The sequence below is a fragment of the Tachyglossus aculeatus genome, chromosome 20, assembly GCF_015852505.1.
Source record: "Tachyglossus aculeatus isolate mTacAcu1 chromosome 20, mTacAcu1.pri, whole genome shotgun sequence".
Lineage (NCBI taxonomy): Eukaryota > Metazoa > Chordata > Mammalia > Monotremata > Tachyglossidae > Tachyglossus > Tachyglossus aculeatus.
In genome coordinates this window covers 2959615-2985291 of record NC_052085.1, presented here as the reverse complement: position 1 = coordinate 2985291, position 25677 = coordinate 2959615, and the positions used below count along the sequence as shown (strand labels likewise).

The 25677-nt window shown below is 43.8% G+C and overlaps 1 protein-coding gene across 6 annotated transcripts in view; it reads right to left on the bottom strand.

Annotated features, from left to right (window-relative positions):
- PAN3 (poly(A) specific ribonuclease subunit PAN3) overlaps positions 1-25677 on the bottom strand; it is a 78282-nt gene that overhangs the window by 6929 nt on the left and 45676 nt on the right. For 2 of the 6 annotated variants that reach the window (XR_005455209.1, XM_038761828.1), the window contains exons 7-18: positions 22940-23187; positions 21223-21327; positions 19760-19817; positions 17528-17689; positions 17119-17235; positions 16925-17026; positions 10650-10815; positions 10224-10311; positions 7680-7819; positions 5923-6052; positions 3006-3070; positions 706-844 (exon numbers count right to left, since the gene is read on the bottom strand). Coding sequence is in view for 4 of the 6 variants with exons in the window: in XM_038761828.1 (XP_038617756.1) it covers positions 706-844; positions 3006-3070; positions 5923-6052; positions 7680-7819; positions 10224-10311; positions 10650-10815; positions 16925-17026; positions 17119-17235; positions 17528-17689; positions 19760-19817; positions 21223-21327; positions 22940-23187 (1520 nt within the window). In the remaining 2 variants the exon portion in view is untranslated. Of the gene's footprint in view, positions 1-705; positions 845-3005; positions 3071-3721; positions 3820-4289; positions 4984-5922; positions 6053-7679; positions 7820-10223; positions 10312-10649; positions 10816-16924; positions 17027-17118; positions 17236-17527; positions 17690-19759; positions 19818-21222; positions 21328-22939; positions 23188-25677 lie in introns of those variants that run through there. The other 4 variants (XM_038761829.1, XR_005455210.1, XM_038761830.1 and 1 more) reach the window with 4 other exon arrangements.

Genomic DNA, 25677 nt, shown 5'->3' with positions numbered 1-25677 from the left:
GGAGGCAGAAAGCCCTCTCCCATTTCTTCCAGCACAGCATAGCCAACAGAACGTAAGTGGCTAAAATGATCGGCAGTCAGCGTTTCAAGATCTGTCAAGTCAGTTTTTAAGAAGCTGTGTCCAGACACCAATGTGCAAACTTACAGATTTGAAAAAAGCCATCCCAATACATAGGCATGACTTAAGGAAAAGAATTATGCCGTTACAAAACAGAGAGGAAAATGTGGGGTTTTGCCAAGACAGAAAGAAAACAAAAAGGCTATCGTTGGCACGTGAAATTTTCTAGAAATACTCCTGTAACAGTAGAACGGTGCCTTCGGGGGAGGTGAGAGGACGGAAGGGAGGAGAGGATGTGTGTGAGTGGGTGGGAAGGCTGGTTTTACAAATCATCATATCTTTTTCTAAACTGGTAGCGTTAGAAATTGCATTCCTCTCCCACTCCATCGGGCTCCCGTCATGAGCCTGCTGCTGCTGCCCTCAATCCACTCTCACACCTCCAAAACACCTCACATCCCAACCCCGTCCCCGTGGAGGAGGACGAGATGGAGCACAGTGTTGTCAGTGACATGAACGATGCCCTCCCTTCCAAAGAGGACACACATGCACGATCTTCGAGGGATTCCATTCAGAATCAAACCCTGGCACGGTGCCGCCCGACGGGGCAACTGAGAGCGGAGCACGGCCACGTCAGACCCGGGCGGTTACCTTGTTGAGACAGGAGATAATGTGACTGAGGTCGATCCAGGGGGTCCCCGCTTCAGTCACTTGGTGGAAAAGGTGATCCCTAAAGAGTTTCAGCAAATACCGGTCTCCGGTTTCTGACCAGGTCGGGTCTTTCTGAAACCTGGAGGGGGAAGATATTTCAAGTGAAGACCATGCGGGCTGAAGGAAATATTCTTTGACTCCCGAGTTTGGACATTGCTTTCTCTGACAGATGGCCACCGGTTATTATTCTCGTGGATCAGTGTGGTTCCTCAGATGGAAACAAATCAGTTTTCTGCCAGTTGCTTTGTAGGGGGAATGGGGGTGCGGGCAGGTTCCCAGCGAGAGGGAGGCTCTGATAGTAACCAATACTTAAAATAAACTGCTTTCTAACTAATTTCACAGACTGGAACTTTTTGAAATTCCAAAATACTGGTAATTGGCAATTTAAAAAAAATTCCACACTTCGGAATCAATCGGGTTTATTTAATAATAATAATAATAATGGCATTTGTTAAGCGCTTACTATGTGCAGAGCACTGTTCTAAGCACTGGGGGGGATACAAGGTGATCAAGTTGTCCCACTTGGGGCTCACAGTCTTAATCCCCATTTTACAGATGAGGTAATTGAGGCTCAGAGAAGTTAAGTGACTTGCCCAAAGTCAGACAGCAGACATGTGCTGTAGCTGGGATTCAAACCCATGACCTCTGACTCCAAAGCCCGTGCTCTTTCCACTGCGCCATGCTGCTTCTCTGTGTGCTTTCTGTGTGTACAGCACTGTTCTAAGCGCTTGGGAGAGTACATCACAACAATATAACAGACACACTCCCCACCCACAATGAGCTCAGAGAGTCATAGAAGGCAAGATTTTAGAAGAAAAAGGAAACGGACTTCAATGTTGAATGTTTTACATAGCGTGGATCAGATTTTTTGTATCCTCTTTACAATTCACCAAGCTTATTATTAACCAACAAGGGGGCTCTGTGTAGACCATATTTTTGTCAGGTTGAATTAATTTCTTTTTCCAAACAACAACAACAACAAAAAGACCCATGACTCAAAGAGCAAAGACCAAAAGGGAAACAGACTTTGGTGGTTCAGCCGGGCAGCCAACGTCTTCCCAAATCCTTTCCCCACTCCACTACTGTGGGAACTGTTCCTGCTCAGCCCCGCCCATGGAGAGAAAAGGGAGCTGAATCAAAGAGGCTGCCGAGTCAGACACTTGGGACAGGAGGGACTGATGCCCGAGGGGCAGGAAAGGGGAGCCAAGCGGGACTGGAAACCTGTTCCACATCTCCTTGTGGGCCTGGAAGAGGCACCAGGACAAAGAACGGCTCAGTCTGCTTGTTCTCATCCCTCTCTCATATCCGGGGGTCGCGGGGAGGAGGAGGAGACTCATGTGTGCGCCCGTGCGTGCATGCAAACTCACAAACACTCTCTCTCTCTCTCTCTCTCTCTCTCCCCCTTTGGGAAACAATCAATGAAAATTTGAATTGGGAGATTTCCTGAGATCAGAACCTGCAGAGGTCCTGAAGACAGAGCCAACGGCTTTGCTAATCCAGCATCCACTAAGTCCCAGGCTATGGGACTCTGGGGAAGTGGGACAAGTGTCCACCCGTGGGCTCTTTATCACCAAGTGCTGGCCCTGCTCAACCAGGTGTGTGCTCTCAGGCCAGCACTCCCGAGAATCCAACTTCAGAAAGTAGAGGGCCTGCCTCTTCTGAACAAAGGCCCAGGGGCCTTGCCACGCGACTGACGCCCACGATCTGAAAATTCAACTCATTTGGCCAAAAGCAGAAAGCGGGCCCTGGGCCAGGCAGGTACTGTGGACAGCCGCTACTTTGGAAATATTTCTACAGTAGAGCACCTTTCATGACCATGGGGAGACAATGACGAAACGATCTGGTCAGGGGGAAAACAGCACTTTCTTCGGCCAGGGTAGAAATGAGAAAATGGTCTGACTGGGACCAAGAGAGGCAGGGGCAGAAGGGACAGAAAAACTGATGAAGATTGTCCGCTTGAGTGACTCACAACGCTCTCAATCTCTACAGAGCAAGAAAGGGAAAGAGGGAGGGAGGGACATGGGAAGAGACAGAGAGTTGTGTGTGTATACATGCAGGTGTGTTTATTTTACTTTTCCTTCACTGAATATCTTTCTACCACCGTGTGTTTAGTTCCTTTGAGCGCTTACTGCCTTTTCTAGTGAAAAATGTCCAAGACCCTAGCCCGTGGCTTCCCCTCCAAAGACGTCACCCGTGAGCAAATACAAACATATTAGGAAATAAATGCTATGTATCCTTACTCTGGCCTCTCATTGATTGTTCCCAATTTTGCTAGAAGCCTAAACAGTCTTCCATTTTGAACTTCCTATGAAACAAAAGAGAGTTGTTATTGTATTTGGGGATAATACCAAACGTGAAGTCTTGTATGAGTTACAAAGTAGAAATCTGAGACTCTGGACAGAAATGAAATAAGCCAAGCACATCCCGAGATGGGGAAGAGTCTGAACTGAAGCCTATCTGCGGCACATCAACAACAGTGTCTACCTAAATTTTCGGATCCCCAGGTTAAGGTGCTTTGAGCATTCTGCACACTGAGAGGGAGTTTCCACTTGGGATGGCGTTATAGAAGGAGGCAACTGTAGTAACTCCAAACACCCCATTTAACAGGAACCAAGAGGAAAGATTTGAATGCCCTTGAAGGGTCAGATCGAAGGGGATTTCGATAACTTCAACAACTCAAATCCCCCTTTTTCCCCATCCTGCCCCAAGATCCAAACTCTCACTCTAGGGAAAGTTCCAGTAAGCGTTAATTCGAGCTCTAACCAGCAAAGGGCTGCAAAGCAAACTCACACTTAGTCTGCCACGCTGTAGGGGTTTCAAACAGTCACCGTGGTAAATGCTTTTAACTGAGGCAAAAACTTGTTAAACCTCACCGAGCTGGCTATGGTACTCTCAGTACAGAATGCCTGCGGGGATGCTACGCACTGTAATTGCTCTGAAAGCCTCAAAGCTATACCTCGGACAGAAGAAGGTGGTGCTTCGGCTCTTACTTCGGCATACCACTCTTACCCTGGTTATTATAGGACATGCCGGAAATAATAACGTTCTTCAATCCTCAAAAGAAAAAAATTAACAAGGGGTTGGGGGAAGGGGGGTTGACCAACGCGCAAAATCAACTTACACCTGAGACATTCAGCCAGTTCATTCCCCCCCACCGCACACAGAGCCCTTCTCGGCTCCAGCTGGGAGATCAGATGGCCGTGGTCATCCTGGCTAGAGAGAGGGAAGGGCTCCGGAGAGATGGTCCCCACTGGGGTCCAGACCAGAGGAGTGTGGTTTCTCTACTCCGGGAGAGTCGCTTCAGAAGCCTCACTCTGGAGCAGCAATGCTCTGGGGACCTTGTCTTCCCCTGCCCCTGGACCCCCTCACCTCTCACCCCCGTACACCCCCTGGGGCCATCGGGCTCGGCAACTGACCGGATAAAGTGCGGCCGCGTAGCACAGGACAAGGCCTAGGCGTGAGAAAGAGGAGACTCTTTCCCCTCTCCCTACTCCATGTTTCACACAGGAGAGGCCAGACCCCCTCTAAAATCCACTCGTTCCACACCCTGGGGAGGAAAGGGAGGAGGGGGAGAAGCAAGGTCACCCACAGGAAGGAGTTGAGGTACTATTAGACTCAAGAATGGACCCAAACGATAAATGCAAACAAAACATAGTGGGGGGGTGGCGCAAATTAAGTTCCTAAAGAGGAAAATTTGGCAGGGTAACTGAATCTAAAGGGACCCTTAATGCCAAAGGCATGTAACAAAATCTAATGCTTGCAACTTGCTTTTCCCCTGCTTTGATGAGAGGTACTCTCCCTGACTTGGGGGACTCATCTAGGCAGCAGGAGACACTAAGACTGTCATCGCCTTAGACCGAAAGGTGAAGCCAATGAAGCATTTCTTCATGGCCAGAGCCCGGCTCAGGCCAAACGACTTCTCCCGGCCCTCTTCTAGGGTGCCTCAGCCATATTTTCAGCCTGTTGCCAGGAGTTAGGGCTCGAAAGTGGAAATTCTCACCCTGAGAAGAGGTTTCAGCCGCCGGGCCTACCTTTTACCGAATCTCCCAGGGAAGGAGAAGCACAGGAAGTGAGGTGAATGACGTAGTTCTGAAATAACTGGTGATCGGCTCAAAGTGGAGTTCTGGGGGCTGTGGTGGTCCCCCATCACCTGTGTGAGGGTTTCCAAGGACTCCACACTACTGCTCATGTTACCCCCACCCAGCCTCGAGATAGTGGCTGTGGGCACATAAAAAATGAAAAGGGGAATGATGGGTAGGCAGAGAATGAAATTTTCAGCAGCTGCCAAAATAAACGGAAATAGGTGTGCTAATCTATAAAGCAAGGAGGATGAACACCTCCTATCCATCCCGGTTGTAAATTCACATTCATTCAAATCTCTACCTTCTTTTTAAATCGACCAACAGGTGACAAATTCTACCCCTTAAGGTAACAAAATTTTTTTTGGGGGGTGGGGGGGAAAATGCAAACAAACACTCCCATCTCTTTTGATAAATGCTCTGTAAATTGCTACAACTTTACAATTCTGCATTGCTGGATTAGCAGACACAACAGCGGGAAAATCACAGAAGACCAAAAGACCATAGAAAGCAGGGTAGCATGAGCATCTGATTGTCTTTTGAAGGATTCTTTGACCTGCATTTTTCTGCATCATCTTGCTTTTCCAAGGAGCGGATTTACCACCCACAGAATTCAGTACAGGGTAAAATCCTGTTTGAACACAATGGGTTGGTGCCAAGAAATTTTTTATTGCGGTGGTGTTGCAGAAACAAAATTCTGGGATTCTGCTTGGTCCCTCAAACATGCCCTCCCTCTCTGTGCCCTCCAGCATACTACTTTGTGACACTGTTAGGGATGTTTAAACATTGCAACATTGCCCAGGCTCCTGGCAGAATATTGCAACATTCAGTGCCACCCCGCCCCGACAAGCCAGCGATCGCTTGTCCCACTGCGGGGCCAGCAAGACAGAGGCGAAGCACAGATGGGGTGAGCAGGCAGTTCTAGAAGAGTGGATTTTCAGTAGCCAACACCACTGAGTGTCTTAGGGAAGAGAAAGAGCCCAAACCCTTGCCCTTGGGGAGTTCCCAGTGTGGTTCGGGACTTCATTGCACGATCTATTTCTAGTTGAGGTACGCTTCCTGTTCCCCCATCATTTACCTTGGCCAGATCTTCCTCTATAACATCATTTCTCATTTGGGCAGCATCCAACTGGGTATAGAATCGAGCACCGATCATTGGCATGATATCATTTACACTACGGAGCCGGTTTTGGTCAGTCAGCAAATACCTACCCAAAACAAAAAAGTGGCATTACAGCTGAACGTGCTGCCCAGCAAGCTGGGATGAACCATTTAGAAAATCCTTCTTGGTCAAAATCAGGCTCAGTCAGTTGGTCAGTCATATTCATTGAGTGCTTACTGTGTGCAAAGCACTGTACTAAGTGCTTGGAAGAGTACAATATAACAATGAACGGACACTTTCCCTGCCCAAAATGAGCTTACAGTCCCAGCTCTGCCACATGTCTGCTGTGTGGCCTTGGGCAAGTCACTTAACTTCTCTGAGCCTCAGTTCCCTCATCTGTAAAATGGGGATTAAGACTGTGAGCCCCACGTGGGACAACATGATCACCTTGTATCCCCCCAGCGCTTAGAACAGTGCTTTGCACATAGTAAGTGCTTAACAAATGCCATCATCATCATTACAGTCTAGAGGGGTGACACTAACAGGAATTTGGGCTTCCATGGACACATTTCCCCTTGTGTGATGTTGAGATGCACCAGGAGAGGAACAGAAATATCAACTCTTTCTCCATCGGGTTCCTGCTGCCACCTTTCATGACATGAGAAGGGGAACTAACTGACGTGAAGGCAGGTGGAGATGAGGATGGTAGGAAGTGGGGGGCAAACAAACTTCTTCCTTCCGCTCACCTGTCCCAGGAAACCATGCCCAGTGAGAAAGCTTGAGTTTCATTTTATTGAAAACAAAAGCCTCCATCCCTTTCTGGGGTCTCTTTTGAACGACCGTTCCAGAAACCAATCCAAAAGAGTTCGAGATCCTCTACTGTCACAGATTATGAGCCAGAGCTGTAACACATTCCTCCTTAGTCCTGTCTAGTGGACAATGTGATCGTTTGGAGCCACGGGTTCGCTCCAGCCGCAGTGGGGAACAAGGGAGCCTCTACGTTAATAATAATAATAATGTTGGTATTTGTTAAGCGCTTACTACGTGCCAAGTACTTTTCTAAGCGCTGGGGTAGATACAAGGTGATCAGGTTGTCCCACGTGGGGCTCACAGTCTTCACCCCCATTTTACAGATGAGGGAACTGAGGTCCAGAGAAGTTAAGCGACTTGCCCAAGGTCACACAGCTGACAAGTGGCAGAGCCGGGATTAGAACCCACGACCTCTGGCTCCCCAGCCCGGGCTCTTTCCACTCTTTTCACTTCACTAGGGGAGAGTTTCAGCATTCAAATGGGTCACATTGGGTCTGAGTGGCTCATGGAGGGCCAGGTGGGGTTCGTATAGGACTAATCATTATCAGAATCTAGGCTGTTCACTGTTGACGAGGCTACTTTTGTGCAACAGCCTCTGAGGATTATATAGTGCAAATCAAAGAATGAAATGAGTTTGGGAAAAATTAACCTTAACTCATCCCACGTTTTGAGGTTCGTATGCGATGAGCTGAATGGGGTGGAAGCAGCAAATTTGAAAATTTCTCTACAGATACTGAATTGCAACATGGGGAACAAGTTCAGTGAAAGCTTTTTTTTTTAGGGCAGGAGTAAAAGAAAAAGCTCATCTTATCTGTCAAAGACCCATCTTAAAGATAAATTTGATTCATATTTAAACCTTCATTTTGGTCAAATTCCAAAGAATTTGAAACAACTTTCTTAAGTCATAATATATCACAACTTACAAAATCAGATTCTTCAGATCAGACGAATAGTTGATTGTCACTAGTTCCATAGCTTTCTGTAAATTCTCTCGCTGAATTCCTGCCAAAGAGTTGCAAGCCAAAGCCAACACAACTTTTCCTAACGAGATCAGATCTGCTTGCTGATATGAAAAAATGAACATGATATATCTCTACCAGATACAGTTTTTAAGTACATAGACATGTTTTTTCATTACAGGAAAATAACAATGCATCATTCATTTACAGTGAGTGCTAAGAAAGCATTTCCTCTAAGCATTCAACATTATTACCCCCTGGAATTACTGATGTACCAAAATGGGACTATATTTCATAAAACCTCAACCTCAGGACACTGCAAACTACCAGGTAATGAAGCCCACTTACTGAGATATCAAAGAACCACGACCAAGATGTCACTGGGGAACTTTTTAAGGCTGCCTTACCTCTGGGGAGTCTGGAAATATAACAGGCATGAATTTTGGCGGCTTCATTAAAATGGTCTCTGGTTCAATTCCCTAAGACTTGGTCTTTAAATGGCAAGTTTATTTTGGCCCCTTTTCGACAACACATCTGAGTCCTTGTGAAGGGTTTTTTGTTGTTGTTGTTTTGTATGGGTTTTTTTTTTTTGTGTTTTTTTAAAAAGCCGCCACTGTGGAGCTTAGCACTTGGAGTACTTTATGAAGTCAACAGGGCTTCAAAGAAGCATCATAATTCCCACCATTTTTTGTTAGTATTAAAACCTTCTCAAGCAAGACACCTACTAAACACATGAATTAAATAGTAGAATTTTGTTTTGAAAATACAAAGTTGAGGTGCCAGTCTTAAAAATATGCCTTTTCCTAACTGTGGGCCAAGTGGAATGCTGGTAGAAAGGTAATTCTACTTGCTCTCCCTTGAAGGAGTGTCTCCTTGAAGGAATTTTCGGAACACCCCTGACATCCCTATGCTCCCGATGGTACAGCACTAGCAGTTTAAAAAACAGGTCAAATTCTACATGTTCCACAATAACTCTGTTTAAATGCTAAAACTTAAAACCAGTGAGTTAATTCACATGGAATAGGAAACTTTGAAAATAGGGATCACTGATGAAAGTGTGAAATCCGGATCCATGCAGAAAACAGTTTAAAAGATAAGGGTCACCCCCAAAAGCTTTCAATTCAATGGCCCGAGCAGGGAGTGCTGACCACCCCGTAGCCCAAATGGGGCTGGGTGGCTGCCCGTGTGGGCAGGGGCCAGGACTCCCAAACTGGCTACCGTGCCAGCTCGCCTCAAATCCCAGACCCCTTCCTTGGTCCTCCCCACTCCCAGCTCTGGGAAGCCTGAGAGCCCAAAGTATGAAGAAGGGGAGGATTTTTAAATGGTTCACATTTATGACTTAAATGCATTCTTCCTCCCCTGGCCCTGGCCCCTAGAATAGGACTAAAGAGAAGAAATGTTATTTAGAAAAAGCCGTGTCCTTGGAGCAGTCCGGGGCTTTTTAAAGGAAGGTGAATTTTACTTAATTTTTCATTACCTGTAATTTGAACGAAAATGCTTAACATTTAGGATAGCGCAACATTTCTTTTCACGCTAGATGAGTCTCATTTGTTGTTCTGCTTCTTACCTCTGTCTGTTTTTTTCCCCCCATTTGTTGTATTCTGGAGGATTTCCCCCCAACTCATTTTCAGTTTCTTCCTGGTTTTCAATTCTTGATTTCTTTTTCTGATTCTATCTATGGCTCTACTTATGTCCATTACACTGTAAGTCAGTCTCTATTCACGTGTCTGAAACAGACTATGAAAAATAGACTGCAAGAAACAATGCATTCCTTTCTCATGAATCCTCTTTTGCTGTACCACACTCCCCCTCTCTAGGACTGTCTGTGATCTTTTCCTACGTGCTTATTCTAGAAGCTGGAGGATCCAAAAAATCCAAAACACACACACACACACGCACGCATGCACGCACACACGCACACTTCCGAAACTGCTAAACCCCTGACTGACGGAGAAATCAACTTTAGGGCAATACATATCATTAGCACTGACCCAGTGGGAAAGATTATTCCTACCACCTTATATTTCCAGTGCATCAATGGATGAGGAAGGAAAGTGAATTCATCAGCTACACTGAGGTTAGAAATCACTTTCTTTCTCTGCCCTCCCTTTTGTTTCACTCCCTTTCTCACACTGAGAGAGAGAGAGAGAGAGAGACTGGAGACAGATGTTTGATTGTACTACAAGTAATGGACATGTGATCTCCAGCTGAGAGACTGCCCCACATCGCACCAACTTTTAGCAAAACAATTCTTCACACACAACCAGCTGAAACTGGATTAATTTTTACAATTTTAAGGAGGACATATGGGAGCTTTGCGTTTGGGGAGGTAGGGGGAGAGGGGAATCTGCTAAAGTTTTAATCGCCCTAAATTTGTGAGCTCTTAAAATAGGTGATGAAATAATTACTCAGGAAATTTTGGGTATTAAATAACATGAACCTTCTTTGCAGAAAAAAATCCAAAATAAATCGTATAAAATGGCATGAAATCCCATTAATTCTGCTTACCTGAAATTGGGCCATTAGTGCCAGTGGATTATTCTGACTGCTATCAAACGTTAAAACATCAAAAACACCAACACAATTTACTCGTAACCTTCAGGGAGAAACATATTTAGAGAAAGGAGATAATCAATCTTGTGTCAAAGACTCAAGAACCCTCACATTTTCTCTTCTGAGTTGTCTACTTGGGTTAGAATCACTTTCGTAACCTGCAGCTAAGTAGTGCTATTTACAAAGCTACTAAGGAATGATGAGCTGCATCATGCAGCCGAGATCAAATTCAATTTTCTTTTTCTACACACTAGAAGCAGCAGCAGCTGGGAAACTGAATCTATGTCCTGATAGGGTAGATTATGCATCATTGGATTCCCCACTTATTCTGACTGGTGTTCCGAAGGGCAGAATAAACTAAGCCATGAAGAGCAACATTACCTGGTTTTGCCAGTTATCAAGATCTTCGTTGGGTCCATCACCCGACATGCCAAGCCTGCAGTGTGGACGGTTCTCAGGGCTGAACTCAGCTGGACAATATATGCCCAAATGAGAGACTCTGGTAACAAGCCAGCGTGCTGTCGCGGTAATGGCCCGTCATGTTGCCCTAAAAAGAAAAAATATATATATACATATATATATATATGAAAGCTACATGTTTTTTCAAGTTAACAATATGCCAATATTTCAGCTAAAATACAATAGCGGTTCCTCATTAAATGCCTGTGTCACAGATCTCACACCTGAACAGTTACCTTTTGGAACTAAAAAAAAAATTGTAAATAATGAGGAATGGAACAAAGATTTAGGAACAAATAAATCCAAAAAGGGAAACGTAGCATGGCCTTGTATTCTAACTGAGGTGGGGGTTCTAGTCCTGGCTCCCCAGTTTGCCTGTGTCACCTTGACCAAGTCACTTAACTTTTCTTTGTGTACATTTCCTCATCCGAACTCACTACCCTGTTGGGTTCCTTTCATACTCGCAGGAAGACCTTTTTACAACCCACCCGAAGAGATTGGTTTTTTCAGGGTGGGAGGGAGAGGAGAGGATGGAAAGATTTGGCCTATAAAGTAGGGCACTTAAAGATATTTTACTGGATGCTGACTGGCGAAAATGGAGGACACTGTCATATAGAGTGGCTGCTACTTGGTGTGATTCTGTTGGGGCTCTGGAACATGGAATGATAGCAGGTGGATGGCCCAAAGGATGATGATAATAATAATAATAGTAATAATGGTATTTGTTAAGCACTTACTATGTGCCAAGCAATGTTCTAAGTGCTAGGGTAGATACAAGGTAATCAGGTTGTCCCATGTGGGGCTTACAGTCTTAATCCTCATTTTACAGATGAGGTTACTGAAGCACGGAGAGGTTAAGTGGATTCACAGCAGAGAAGTAGCGGAGCTGATTTAGAACCGAAGTCCTCTGACTCCCAAGCTCATGCTCCTTCCACTAAACCACACTACGGACGGTCAGTGAAGAGCGGTGGAGCGTCCTTTAATCTTAGGGCACCTGGCCACACAGCAATTTCCAGCCCCAGAAGTGGCCTGACATTAACTAGCTGGCCCACTCCTGATCTACAGGGAAGGGAATAAAGAAGAGTCAAAAATAAACTGAGAGACCAATCCCTTGAAGTCAGACTTTGCCTTGCTACTTATCCCAACCCACTTCAGGAAGTAGCAGCAAGAGGAAACTGTGGGGATGGCAAGAGAGGGTCTTAGGAGTGAAAGGAAATCAGTCAAACCATAGCATCTACTGAGTGCCTGCTGTGTGAAGAGCCCTGTACTGAGCATCTGAAGCAATAAAACTAGGAAGTAGAGTGGGGCTCCTAATGAGCCAAGTTCAGAGAGGGAGGTTAAAATCAATCAGATCTTTGTTGGGTCCATCCCTTGACCTGCCAAACTCACAGCTTGGATGTTTTGCGGGGCCAAACACAACTGGATAATATAAGCCCGAATGAGAGATTCTGACAACAGCCCACGCAAGCGGACACAAAATGCCATCCATCCAATGGGTAAAAGAGCTAGATCTCAAATATGAGTGATAAATAACAGAAATGAGAGAGACGCTGACAAGAGTCTTCGACTGGTGTGACCATGCCTTTCCAAGGTAGCAAAACCTAAAATACAATTGGGCTGGGTTATCCAACCTGGCTTCCGATTCACTTCTACAATCATTTGGGTTGGAACACTATTAACCAGGGACAACAGAGAGCAGCGGGTGCCACTGGTGGTCTGACGGTAATCTTCCCACTACAGCCCCATGAAAACCAATCCCTAGTTTTGCTACTGGAGATGCTATTCTACTTTTAATCAGTGGACTCCATAAACCTACCTATGAAGAAAATAAAATGAAAAGCAGGCAACAACCCACACTAGGGGTGTAAATCACTTCGAAATTGAGGAAGTGGACCCAAGCTGAAAACCAAATGTCAAAAACAAGAGGATTTTTTTTTAAAAGTAGTACTCTATCTTTAGCTTTAAAAACATTGAGAGGCATTGCTCTTGGTTATTTATTCTTGCTGATGCAACTAGAGAAGATCAAAAGCAACAAATCCCAGGGGCCTGTAGCTCGAACACTGCCAAAATAGCAGGTTGCTAGAGGATTAGAAAAGCAGCTTGGCCTAGCGGATAGGGCACGAGGCAGGTGGTCAGAAGGACCTGGGTTCTAATTCTGGCTTGGGCAAGTCATGAGACCCAGAGAAGTTACAATACAATGGGAATTAAGACTGTGACCTCCAGTGGGATTTCATTCATTCAGTTGTATTTATTGAGCACTTACTGTGTGCAGAGCACTGGACTAAGCGCTTGGGAAGTACAAGTTGGCAACTTATAGAGACGGTCCCTACCCAACAACGGGCTCACAGTCTAGAAAGGGGAGACAGACAACAAAACAAAACATGTGGACAGGTGTCAAGTCGTCAGAACAAATAGAATTAAAGCTAAATGCACATCATTAACAAAATTAATAGAATAGTAAATATGTACAAGTAAAAGAAATAGAGTAGTAAATCTGTACAAACATGCATACAGGTGCTGTGGGGAGGGGAAGGAGGTACGGCGGGGGGATGGGGAGGAGAGGAAAAAGGGGGCTCAGTCTGGGAAGGCCTCTTGGAGGAGGTGAGCGCTCAGTAGGATACGGACTGAGTCCAACCTGATTAGCTTGTAACTACCCCAGCACTTAGTACAGTGCCTGGCACATTGTAAGCGCTTATCATTTAAAGAAAACAAACAAAAATACTAGAATCCAGGTCTAACATGTACATATCTGCTAAATAATAAAGATGTCAGTTTGTTAGGGAGGACAGAAAACGAAGGACTAAATAGGCTGCATCCTGCTTCAAGACTGCACCCACTCCTGCGGGTTACGATTTAGAACTTGGGCAGGCTCCCTATTCCCTTCCTCCGTAAAAATGGGGCATCCAAAACAGGGAAGACAGAGTGTTTAGGTGAAGCGATGGGGTGTGCTAACGAGGCTGCTCTTCCATGGGGGCAAGTGCTTTCTCAGTTTACAGGGCAGGGAGAGGATGTGTCATTTCACACTCCCCCTTCCCCAAACATCTCAAGGCCTGCCCCTCTAGGGGTGCCCCCAGCCCCCAAAGCTCCGCCCACCGCCACGCACCGTGGCACCTCTCTTAGAATAGCTGTGCCCCGCCTGGCCCCTAGCAGCGGCGATAGTGATGATATGATGGTCTCATCCCAGCCATCAGCAGTCTTTCAGGATATCTCATCTGGAAAATGGGGGTGAAGACTGGGAGCCCCATGTGGGACAACCTGATCACCTTGTAACCTCCCCGGCGCTTAGAACAGTGCTTTGCACATAGTAAGCGCTTAATAAATGCCATTATTATTATTATTATCTTCGCGTTACGAGTGGCCGTGTAACTGGAGTTTGCCTTAACCCTTATGGTTTAGTGGCTAGAGCACAGGCTTGGGAGTCAGAGGTTGTGGGTTCTAATCCCAACTCCGCCACATCAGCTGTGTGACTTTGGGCAAATCACTTAACTTCTCTGTGCCTCAGTTACCTCATCTGTAAAATGGGGATTAAGACTGTGAGCCTGTGGGACAACCTGATTATCTTGGAATTACCCCAGGGCTTAGAACAGTGGCTGGCACATAGTAAGTGCTTAGCAAACACCATCATTATTATTATTATTATTGTCAGATCACCTCCATGCTTATCAGCTGGGACCACTCCCCCCTCAAAATGGCCTACTAGCTAAAGAACAGCTCAGCGGGCCTGTGCCATTTCTTTTTGGGTGGAGGAATGTCTCTCTCTCTCAACTGCATTAGTCTTTTCTGCTAAAGGAAACAATATAGTATTAGAAACTTGTTGACGGTCTTCTTAGAACTTTAATGTGGGATTGGTTACTGGGAGAACTTATGCCCATTGCTCGTACGTTTCAGACTGGAAAAATATTTTCAATTTAACCACAGATCACTATTCTCCCAACACAAATTTTATCCATGTCCATCTTGAATCATCAGAGAAGCAGCATGGCCTAGTGAAAAGAGCCGGAGCCTGGGAGTTGGAGGACCTCGGTTCTAATCCTGGCTCCGCCACATACCTGCTGTGTGACTTTGGGCAAGTCACTTAACTTCTCTAGGCCTCAGTTCCCTCATCTGCAAAATGGGAGGCAATGCCTATTCTCCCTCCTTCTCAGACTGTCAGCCCTACATGGGACCTGGTGAGCTTCTATCTACCCCAGCACTTGACACATGGAAAGTACAGTGCTTGACACGTAGTAAAGCACTCAACAAATATGATTATTATAATTCTTCCTGGCTCTGCTATGTGACCCAGGGCAAACTCCTTAACTTCTCTGTGCCTCAGTTTCCTCATCTGTAAAATGGAAGTTCAACGCCACCTGTCCCTCTCACTTAAGAATGTGAGCTCTAATGTGGGACAGGGATTGGATCCATCTTGCATCTGTCCCAGCATGTAGGACAGTGCTTGGCACATAGTAAGAGCTTAACAAATACCACTATTATTATTAGAACCTAGCAAAACTCTTCTGATTCTAAAAGCACTCAAGCCAAATTTTTACTAGCAGTTGTGTTAACAGAGGAGCTAGACCATTTTAACTGCTCCCATTTTGATTAAGTATAGGAAAATGATTACTGCTAAAGCTTTCAATTACAAAACCAAAGAATCCTGTGAAGACTGGAATTATTCCATATATTAACTCGTCCTTAACACCAACAGAAATCAGATAGTTCATAAAGATAACAGCTCTCTATAAAATAAGGAAGTTGACAGCCATTTCACAGGTGTTCCATACTAAAATAAATCAAGAGTTATTGCAACTACATTCATTTGTCAAGGAAAAGCTTTATACCACATCCCCCACAACAAAATTCTGGAGCAGTGTCTGCAGATGACACTGCAAAATGGAAAAAAAATGTAGTGACCACACTGCGTGTCCCAAAATATATGAAACAGCCATGTAACCACAATTTTCTTCTTTCAACTGTCAAAATCCAGAAAAATTAACTAACAAAGAGTCAAAAATAGGAGCTCCCTTACATGTTGCCTCCAGAAAATCTTGGAGGTCGGTGTCATTTAACGTGAGCCTAGAATCTTTAAAAGCCAAGCTATTTTGCAAGGTCTCAAAATAACCCATGTTCCCATTAAAATAGGATTCAAGCCTGTCAGTCCCCCTCACCTCCCAAATTTTCTGCTGTTCTCTCAAGCTACAATGCACGATAGAGCAGATCCCAGAATTGAAGAGGTTTGGTTAAATGAGGAGCCTTATTTATTTTGATGAATTCCCACCACTAACAGTGACAAGGCGCGCCTAGCCTGAAGAGTTTTTGTGTTGTTCTATCCTTAGGGAAAGTGGTAATCCCAACCACAGGAAAAGAAGTTCTACAGCAGAAATAATTTTCCTACAAGAAATATGATTCAAAGCCTCAATCTGCTTCACATCAACCGTTCTCTCATTCAGAATTTATCCAACTTTGCTATTTGCCGTCCTCTCTGGAGATAATGGCTTTAAGTTTACGAAAACATGAGAACAAATGTGATTTAGGGGTTTTTTTAGATCCCTCAACTGCCCATTCTTATGAAAAATGTCTTCCAAACAGAGCTGACACAGTGCCTAATGAAGTAGAGTACAGCCTTAACAGGGTGCCCGGCACTCAGTATGTGCTCAGTAAACTCCACTCCCAATCGGCTGTAGGGATTGGAAAAGGGAAAGAATAAAGGAAAAGTCCTGGAAAGGTGAGGAGGGAGAGATGGGGGACTAAAAAAAAGGGGGGGGGGGGGAAGCTGGAAAACATCTGAAGACTTTCTGCTCCCCATCTAGCCTTGGAATATCTACTGAGGAGGGATCCTAGCAGGGGAAAATTATTATAATTTGTTGCTCCCCATCCTTTTTCTTTAGCTACTTCTTAGTCAAAGGAAATGGGATCACTTCCGCGCAGGCTTACTTAATTGCAGTTAAGCATGCCCCCATCAGCTATCCAAAACACCAACCCAAAACAAGAAGTTCATTTCTAGAATATAGCTGCTTTCACCCTCAGTCCCACAACACTTAAGTACATATCTGTAATTTATTTATATTAATGTTTGTCTCCCCCTCTAGACTGTAAACTCCTTAAGGGCAGGGAATGTGTGTGCTGCTCACTCTGTGTATTCTCCCCAGCTTTAGCACAGTGTTCTGCGCATAGTAAGCGCTCAATAAATACCACTGATTGATTTACATTTTCCTTACCCCACTTCCTCTTGGTGAAATAGGCATCAGCACTGGGGTCATTAAAGTGTCTGCTCATCATAGTTTCTCCTCCAGCATGGAAATCGTAGGCAAACACAAGAGCTTAAAAGGAGCATAGAAACATACAACCTGTTACAGTTAGCTCAAAGCTCACAGTGAAATTACCACTCGAAGTTCAATGCTGAATTACTTACAATGTTCTCCAAATGCTTTAGTGGTAAACACCTCACGCAGCGTTACAATGTTTGAGTGCTGAATTTTTTTCCACATATCAACCAACACCATACATTTTGTGTTAACGAGCCGAAAACCTGTCAAAAAAAAAAAAAAAAAAGAAAGAAAAAAAGCAAGCTCTTTGCTGTGGCAGTAACTTTGTTTAATAGAATTGTTTGGGTTGATTTGGTCGCTTTTTTTGCAGCCTCTAAACAAAAGTCAAGCTTCATTCTTAGTTTACTCACTCTCCAGTGAGGAATTTCTGCTCCAATATTCCACTTCATTTTACATGAAACTCAGATTTTGATTTAGAAAAATTCAAATGGCTCTTCAGGCTCTCGGTATTACATTTCACGGAAGGTGAAAAAGAGGAAAGTTTAGTTCTCGTACCATGTATCCTCCGAAGGCAATATGGCAAATCATCTTTGCTATTTACAGCTTTGTAGCATGACGTAATGTACCCAAAGTTACTTGATTTCTGTATCCGGTTGGGTGGTGGCAGTGGTTCTAGAGGGAAAAGGCTGTGGTAGCTGTCAACTTCTGCAGGGACTGCTACAGCAATTTATAAACAAAAAGACAGAGAGTTGGCATATGGCATTCACAAAAACAGGGTAACAGTAGTAGAAAAGAAACATTTTAACTACATATCACTGACGTGCCAAATAGACTTTACATTTTAGGTCAGAGTTAAGATCCACAAATGGATATCTAAGACATCGGCATCATCTGCATCAGTACATATCTGCTCAACAACGAAGTGTTGCTCGACAACACACAACTTTGGTACCAAAGTTGAAAAATAACAAACTTCACATTCTTAAGGGGCAGGTCACAATTATTGCAAGCCACATTCACCGCACCTTTCCACACTTAAATAAATCACCGCATAAAGCCCTAATTAGCATTATTCAGACACAAAAATATTGGCGCAAAGACTAGCCAGATACTTGAGAGAGGGTTTTTAAAATCGATGCGCGAAAAAGGAACAATTTTGACAGACTTGATTGTCTATCAAGAATAGTGTTATTTAAACCTTTCCAGAGATATCCTCTCGTAAAACTGCTGATGCCTGATGCAAGGAGTCCCAGCTGGTGCTTAGAAAAAACAGTCAGATAATTTTATTGTACACAATAGGGCCTAGTAGTCCCCCACCTGAGGGTCCTTCCCTGGGTTGCTAGCTCACCAGTGTCAATCAATCAATCAATTGTATTTATTGAGCACTTACTGTGTGCAGAGCACTGTACTAAGCACTTGGGAAGTACAAGTTGGCAACATATAGACACAGTCCCTACCCAACAGTGGGCTCACAGTCTCACAGTGTCCCTAGACTCAGATCCCAGACCTATTATTGGACCTCGGCTTGGAGCTGGGACAGTCTGTGAGCACACACTGGGCAGTTGGCATTAGACTTTTCAGTCACCCCCACACCCGAGGGGGAATTCCACCATCAATCATCATCATCATCAATCGTATTTATTGAGCGCTTACTGTGTGCAGAGCACTGTACTAAGCGCTTGGGAAGTACAAACTGGCAACATATAGAGACAGTCCCTACCCAACAGTGGGCTCACAGTCTAAAAGGGGGAGACAGAGAACAAAACCAAACATACTAACAAAATAAAATAAATAGAATAGATATGTACAAGTAAAATAAAAAGAGTAATAAATATGTACAAACAATGACATCTTCCAGTCAAAGGACAGACCCTGCTACGCTGGATGGAGACAGCCCTCAACAACAACAAAAAAAAAGAGGAGCTCAACACTGTCTGTTGGTGCAGTATTTTTTTTTCCTCCTTCCAGATTTATGTGACAGTTTGAACTTTAGATCTCTGTCCTCAGTCTACACTTGGAAATAAGTAATGGACACCCTGAATTATGAATTAGCTTTTATTAAAAGCTAAAATTCTGCATCCCTTAGCATAGTTTCCTGCACTAACGGCATTTCTAAAATGTAAATGTAAGAAATGCCAATGAAATTCATCATACCAGGAGACAACAGGTTACCCGGATTCTCTCTCAGTACTGAAAACGTGCTTTAGAATAGCTCTATTCTGTGGAATCACTTCTATGGAGGCAGAAATTCTGGGCTGAACATTTCCCAAAATTTTATATAGTAACCAAAGGACAGAGTGCGAAAAACGGGGCTGTTAAAAAGGGCAGCTATCAGTCAACCAGTGGAATGTATTGAGCCCTTTACCGTCGGTCGAGCACCATACTAATGGGAGGGCTAATAGTGCAAGTTCTCCGTTGATGCCAAGTTCTTCAAGAAGCATCACTACAAGACTAATGGCACAGGGTACTGCTAAATAGGCCTCCATAAGGAGGATGCTCCAGCAACTTTTAAGACTCAAGATGTTTTACAAAATTAAAAAAGAGGCCGGAATCCTTCTCTCTCTTCAGGACAAGCACTACCTTGCCATCTTACATGCTCCACTATTTACATTTATTCCAGGCCCCAAAAAAGTGTTAGAGCAGAATTTCACTGTAGTAATTGCTATGAAGACAAAAATGAGCTAAACTGACTTTAGTGACTTTAATTACTACTTAAAATAGCCCCAAAACATATACAGTCATAGAAGTCTGGTACATGAAAAAAAACTGATTCAATCGTATTCTCACCTGGGATATCTGCCTGATCAATTTGAGCCATGGTTATTAAATGCCTGTTGATCAGCTCCTAGGGGAAAGGAACAGGAACATTACAACAGAAACAAATTTCTAGTTTTCTACCTGTTGGTTTGAGAATTAATATTTATCTCAGCTGCATGGTCTCTCATTATTATGCTATCCACTAACTGTTCACTGAGCTAGGGTCTCTTCCATCTACCATCCAGTGACCAGTTTAGCATGCAGCCTAAAGAATGAACCTCAGTCAAAAAACACACAGCCCTTTTTTTTTGGCTTTTTGTTTCTTATGATACTTGTCAAGTGCTTACTATGTGCCAAGCCCCGTACTAAGCACTGCGGTAGACACAAGATAATTGGGTTGGACACAGTTCCTGTCCCTCATAGGGCTCACAGTCTTAATCCCCATTTTACAGATGAGGTAACTGAAGCACAGAAGAAGTTGAGTGACTTGCCCAAGGTCTCGCAGCAGAAAAGTGGCAGAGCCCGGATGAGAATCCAGGTCCTCTGACACCCAAGCTGGGGCTCTTTCCAGTAGGCCACACTGCTTCCCAAGGTTTTATCATCATCATCATCATCATCATCAATCGTATTTATTGAGCGCTTACTATGTGCAGAGCACCGTACTAAGCGCTTGGGAAGTACAAATTGGCAACATATAGAGACAGTCCCTACCCAACAGTGGGGTGTGGTGGTCTGTTTTTGGTTTTTATGGTACTTGTTAAGTGCTTTGTGCCAAGCACTGTTCTAAACACCAGTGCAAATACAAGGCTAGGAGGTTGGACATGGTCCCTGGCCCATATGGAGTTCAGAGTCTAGGTAGGAGACAGCAGGATTTCATCCCTATTTTACACATGGGGAAGTGGAGGCACAGAGAAGTTGAGTGACTTGCCCAAGGTCACACAGCACACAAGTGGAAGAGCTGGGATTAGAACCCAGGTCCTCTGGTCCCGGGCCTGGGCTCTTTCCGCAAAACATCATCACTAATACCAAAACAATTACATAGTCTACTGACCCTGAGTCACACCTTTCCCCCTCCACCACTGGTGGTGGTAGTCTTGAACAATGCTCAGCTAAATGGCAGGAGTCAGGACAAAGGAATGACTATTTTCATGGACATAACATTCTCCTTCAAAGACACTCACACTTACTGAATGTCTATTTTGTGCACAAACCAAGTACTAGGTCCTTGGGAGCATACAAGAATATTAGTGAGCATGATCCCTGCCCTCAAGGAGTTTCCAACCTACATCCCAACATCAACCACCATCACTTTCATCTTTACCTCATACACAAAGAGACCTGTTACAAGCAGTTTTACTCGCTGGTACTGATTTCTGTGAGACGAAAGAGAAGAACGGGACTGTTTCTAATACCTGCTTCTGCTCTCCAGTTCTGTTTCTCTTTGAAAAACAGAGCAATTTTATACATTTACTGTCTTAATTATAAAAGCATACCTGTCTGAGTTCATCAGCCATAAAGAAGGAAGGTGCATTTGCTTTTGGTTGCATGTAGGCAACATGAGGCGCAGTTGGAGGGTAAATATGATAATTTGGAAATACCTATGAGATAGGAAAAAAAGGTAATGATCAATCTCTTAAAATTGTAATAGTATCTGTTAAGCTTTACTATGTGCCAGGCACTGTTCTATGTTATCAAATGCTTAAATGTCATTTTTGGATAAGCACGACGTTAGGTACAGAATGGAAATTATTTAAAATCCCTAGAAGAAATAATTACTTGCTTTCATATGTAAATGTTAACTTTAACCACAATATCAACATCAAAATACCAAAAATCTAAGATGTGAATCCACCCTTGGCTTCTTTAAATGGGCATAAAGCTTTTAGGTTTCAATAAAACAGACCCAAAATATGACTCTTTGGAATAACTGCTACACAAAGCTCATTGGAAGATAAATCATTCATTTGCATCAGATGTTCTAATACTTATCTAAAGTGGCCAATTTCAAAAAATACAAGAGATTTTTACATGGGGCAACACAATAGTAGGATGTTTTGGTTCCCCTCTGATAGTTCTGGGTTAATATTTAAGCCTTTTAAAATGAGCTTATTTAAAAAAGCTCTCCTGAAAGCTTCACTAACTTTAATTATCCTCCATAAGAAATAACACCGGCTTCAGTCATTAAAAAGATCACATCCTTCTGAGAATGGGATAATCTTTTTTGTTTCTAATGTTTGGCAACACATCTTTGAGTACCAAAGCATCACTATAGAGTCAAATTCCACTGAAATGCAACATGCCACCTATTTTTCTCATATTGAAAAATTAAAATCTTGTAGAACTTGCAACTTTGATGGTAGCTATGGATGATATAGTTTAGTCAGGACTGCTGAAATATTTGTTTTTATTGTGCATTTTGGCTAGAACACAACCATAGCACCTAGGGAATGTTCTTCCAGTCAATCAGTGGTATTTACTGAGCACTTACTGGTGCAGAGCACTGTACTAAGTGCTTGGGAGATTATAAAACAATACAGTTGGTGGGCGTGTTCCCTGCCCTAGAGAAACTTACAGCCTAGTGGGGGAAGCGGATGCTAAAATCAAATATACACACGGGAAGCAGCAGAGTAAAGGACATGTACACAAGAGCTGTGGGGCAAATATCAAACATGGAGACGTGAGCCTGTCGGTACAGGGAGATGTGGTGTCAGATACAGCGAGTATTAGAACTTGAGTTTCCTTAACATGGACTACTGCAAAAATGCAATCCCCACATTACAGGAGAACTAGGAGCAACGGGGTAAATAGGAAAGGTGAAATCCTAGACTAGGATGTGTTCATCGGTCATGATCCAACATTCAAGAAAGTATGGCAACGAAAAATGGAAGTGCCTGGGAGGTTAGGGAATGCCAAAAGGAATGATGGAAAGTACCATTTCCTAAAGACTTGGAAAAAGGACTGGGGCCTTTTCCATTTGTCCCAAGTGAATCAGGAAATTACATTTCAAAAGGATCCTTGGAGAGAAATAGATCTCTGTTAACTTGGATCGTTTCCCTCCAGGGTCCAAAGTACCCCAAAATGAAAATACAGGATGAAAGGGACTGTGGTGGGGGCTAGGGGGTTTTTTTGAAGGGGGAGAGGGAGGGGGACTCTCCCAGGCACAGGCAAAAATGACTCAGTGACCGGCAACCCGTCCCAACATTCACACACCATTCCTGTGACAGGTGCCGGAGTTGTGTCTGTGTAGAAGTACGTCGTTCCGCCCACCGTTTCCTTCTGGATCACCTGGCCAGAAGACGGGGCTTGCGAGACGGGGTTATTCACGGGCGTGGAGGCACTAGAAGGCACCATATAATTTGCTGGGTTGGGAGTATGACTTCTCCTTCGAGGTGCGGGAGACGTGTGAGGGGTAATTTTCGGCGAATGAAGGGGGGAAGACCCGGCAGACAGTGACATTCCTGGAGAAAATGACAGAGATTATTTTCTGTTAAGTGTCATCGCCTACTTCGTAAACCGGGTGCCAACCGACAAGCGAAAGCCAACACAAAATGACTTCAAAAGAAATCTCTTCAGTAATCCCAAAATGCTACACTAAAGTGAATTTACAGATTGAAGTCGACAACATATTAGTTTATCAACTGCAGAAATCTTATACAGCAAAAATGGATTTAAAACTTTCCTCTGGATTAAAAGCCAACTCCTTCTCCTGAAACAGCCAAGATTACCAAAGAAATTAGTTGTTACTAAATGGAAAAGTCCCCTCCGTTTTAAGTCTTGTGTTTAATGCTTCCAAGCAAATTTCAGAAACAATGCAATTTAAGGAGGAAATAGAAATATGCATTATTTTCAATCAGCTTTTAATGTTCTATTTTGAGTTAAGAAATCATCTAAAAGCATTTAATTATGCCAGCAATTAATGTCCAAATTTCACCAAAATTCTTAACCTTCTCAACTCAGTTCATTCCAGATGTTTTATTGAAGGTTTTCTTATTTCAACAAAATAATAATTTAGCTGATCAAGGCTACCCTACTGATACCTGAAATTCATGGCTTCCACAAGACTAAGCACTTCCTACCGCCACTGTCAGAAACGGAGCCTTGGGCTGGACGGTTCATGGGTTTCACTGGGTATGGCATTTCTCAATTAAGCATGGTTGCCATGAGGGAAAGAGCCAAGAAAGCAATTGTAAACCTAAGGAACAGTTGAATTTATGTGATTAACATTTCAGACCATGCAGATTGATTCCATTTCTAAAGCAAGAATCATGGCTGGGTGAATACGCTATTGATGGATCATTTGATACCCCCGTAGCACATTTTCAAACAGGCTTGATGTTATCTTTAATACATCTCAATAACCTCTCCCCTGACTCCTGGACACACTGTAACAGAGTAAATCTCTCACACTGACAATCATAACTTCCGAGTAGCAACATAAATCAGCAGAAAGTTATAACCTCGTTCTTTGAATACTGAATCATGCTCTCTCTCTAAATTCCACTGCAAACTTCACAACCTACCAAACCTCTACTAGGCCCTCGGGAAGCCACTTAAGTCTCTCCCATAAGATGAACAGCAGTCATCACATATTCATATGCCAAAGACAGGCTGAAAGATTAGTCATCTTAATGCATTATGAGTTCCCTGGACAAAGGTTTTTTCTCTTTGTGCAGTACTGTCAAAGGACTACTGGTAAAGAGGCAAATCTAAACATTTGAGTGCCCAATTTTAAAAAGTTACTACACAAGGTAAACTGCCTTTTCAGAAATTCCTTCTGAAAAATAAAGGTCTTGAATAGTATTTGAAAGTAGAGGAAAAGAAAAAAAAAAACCACCAAGGACCTCGAAAACTAAATCAGAATACCCACTACTTGAATACAATGAGAACATTTGCTGAGCCCCCACTGTGGGCTGGGGACTAGACTAGGAATGCAAAGAGATCAAAATGAAGATGCAGTCCCTGCCCTCAAAGAGCTTACAACGTGGGGGAAAGGTAAAGGGATAATAACAAAATCCACCAAGAAACTCAAAGTGAACACACAAATAACTACAGCCAAAGTACATGTACAAAGTTCTGCATCCACATTCTTGGTCTAGGGATCAGGGAGAGTTGTTGAGGGAAGTCAGAGATACGCATCCACATCTTCTCTCCCAGAGGGGCACGGTCCCTACGACCGCACCCCACCTCTCCTCATTCCTACACCCCAGATCCCCCTGCCTTCCGGGAGAGAGTTCCCTGGACTCTGGCCCCCTGCCCCAGCCACAAACCCAAACCTCCACAGCAGCACTGCCAACCTTCCCTGCCCTTTCCATTCCCGGATCTTTGCTGCCAGGGCAGTATGGCCACCATCTCCCCGAGCCCTGAGGGACAATCACACCACTGAGACATCGGCCATTAAAAAACCACCACCATAACACTTGGGCCTCCAACTAACAAACTGAATCGTTGCCAGATTGCTAGTAAACAAGATGGAGCATGGCCAAATTGAGAGAGAAAGGGCCCTGGGAGTCAGAAGACCTGGGTTCTAATCCCAGTTCTGCCAACTGCTTGCTGTGTGAACATGGGCATGTCACTTAACTTCACTTTCATCAACTATAAAATGGGGGTGCCTGTTCTCTCCCCTACTTAGACTGTGAGCCCCATATGGGACAGGGACTGTGTCCAACCTAATTAACTTGTACCTACCCCAGGACTTAGAACAGTGCTTGACACATAGTAAAGTGCCTAACAAATTCCATCAAAAACAAAACAAAAAAAACCTCACATAACTCATAAGTAAAGCTTTATTTTACTATGTACAAGGAACTCTGCCTGAATTGCTGAAATGATATCCCGGGACTCAAAGATTCTTACATTCTGATCCAACGAGGGAAGCTAAAACTACCTTCATGAAGAAAACTTCATGAAGTTCTTCATGAAGAATAAGCGCTTAGTACAGTGCTCTACAC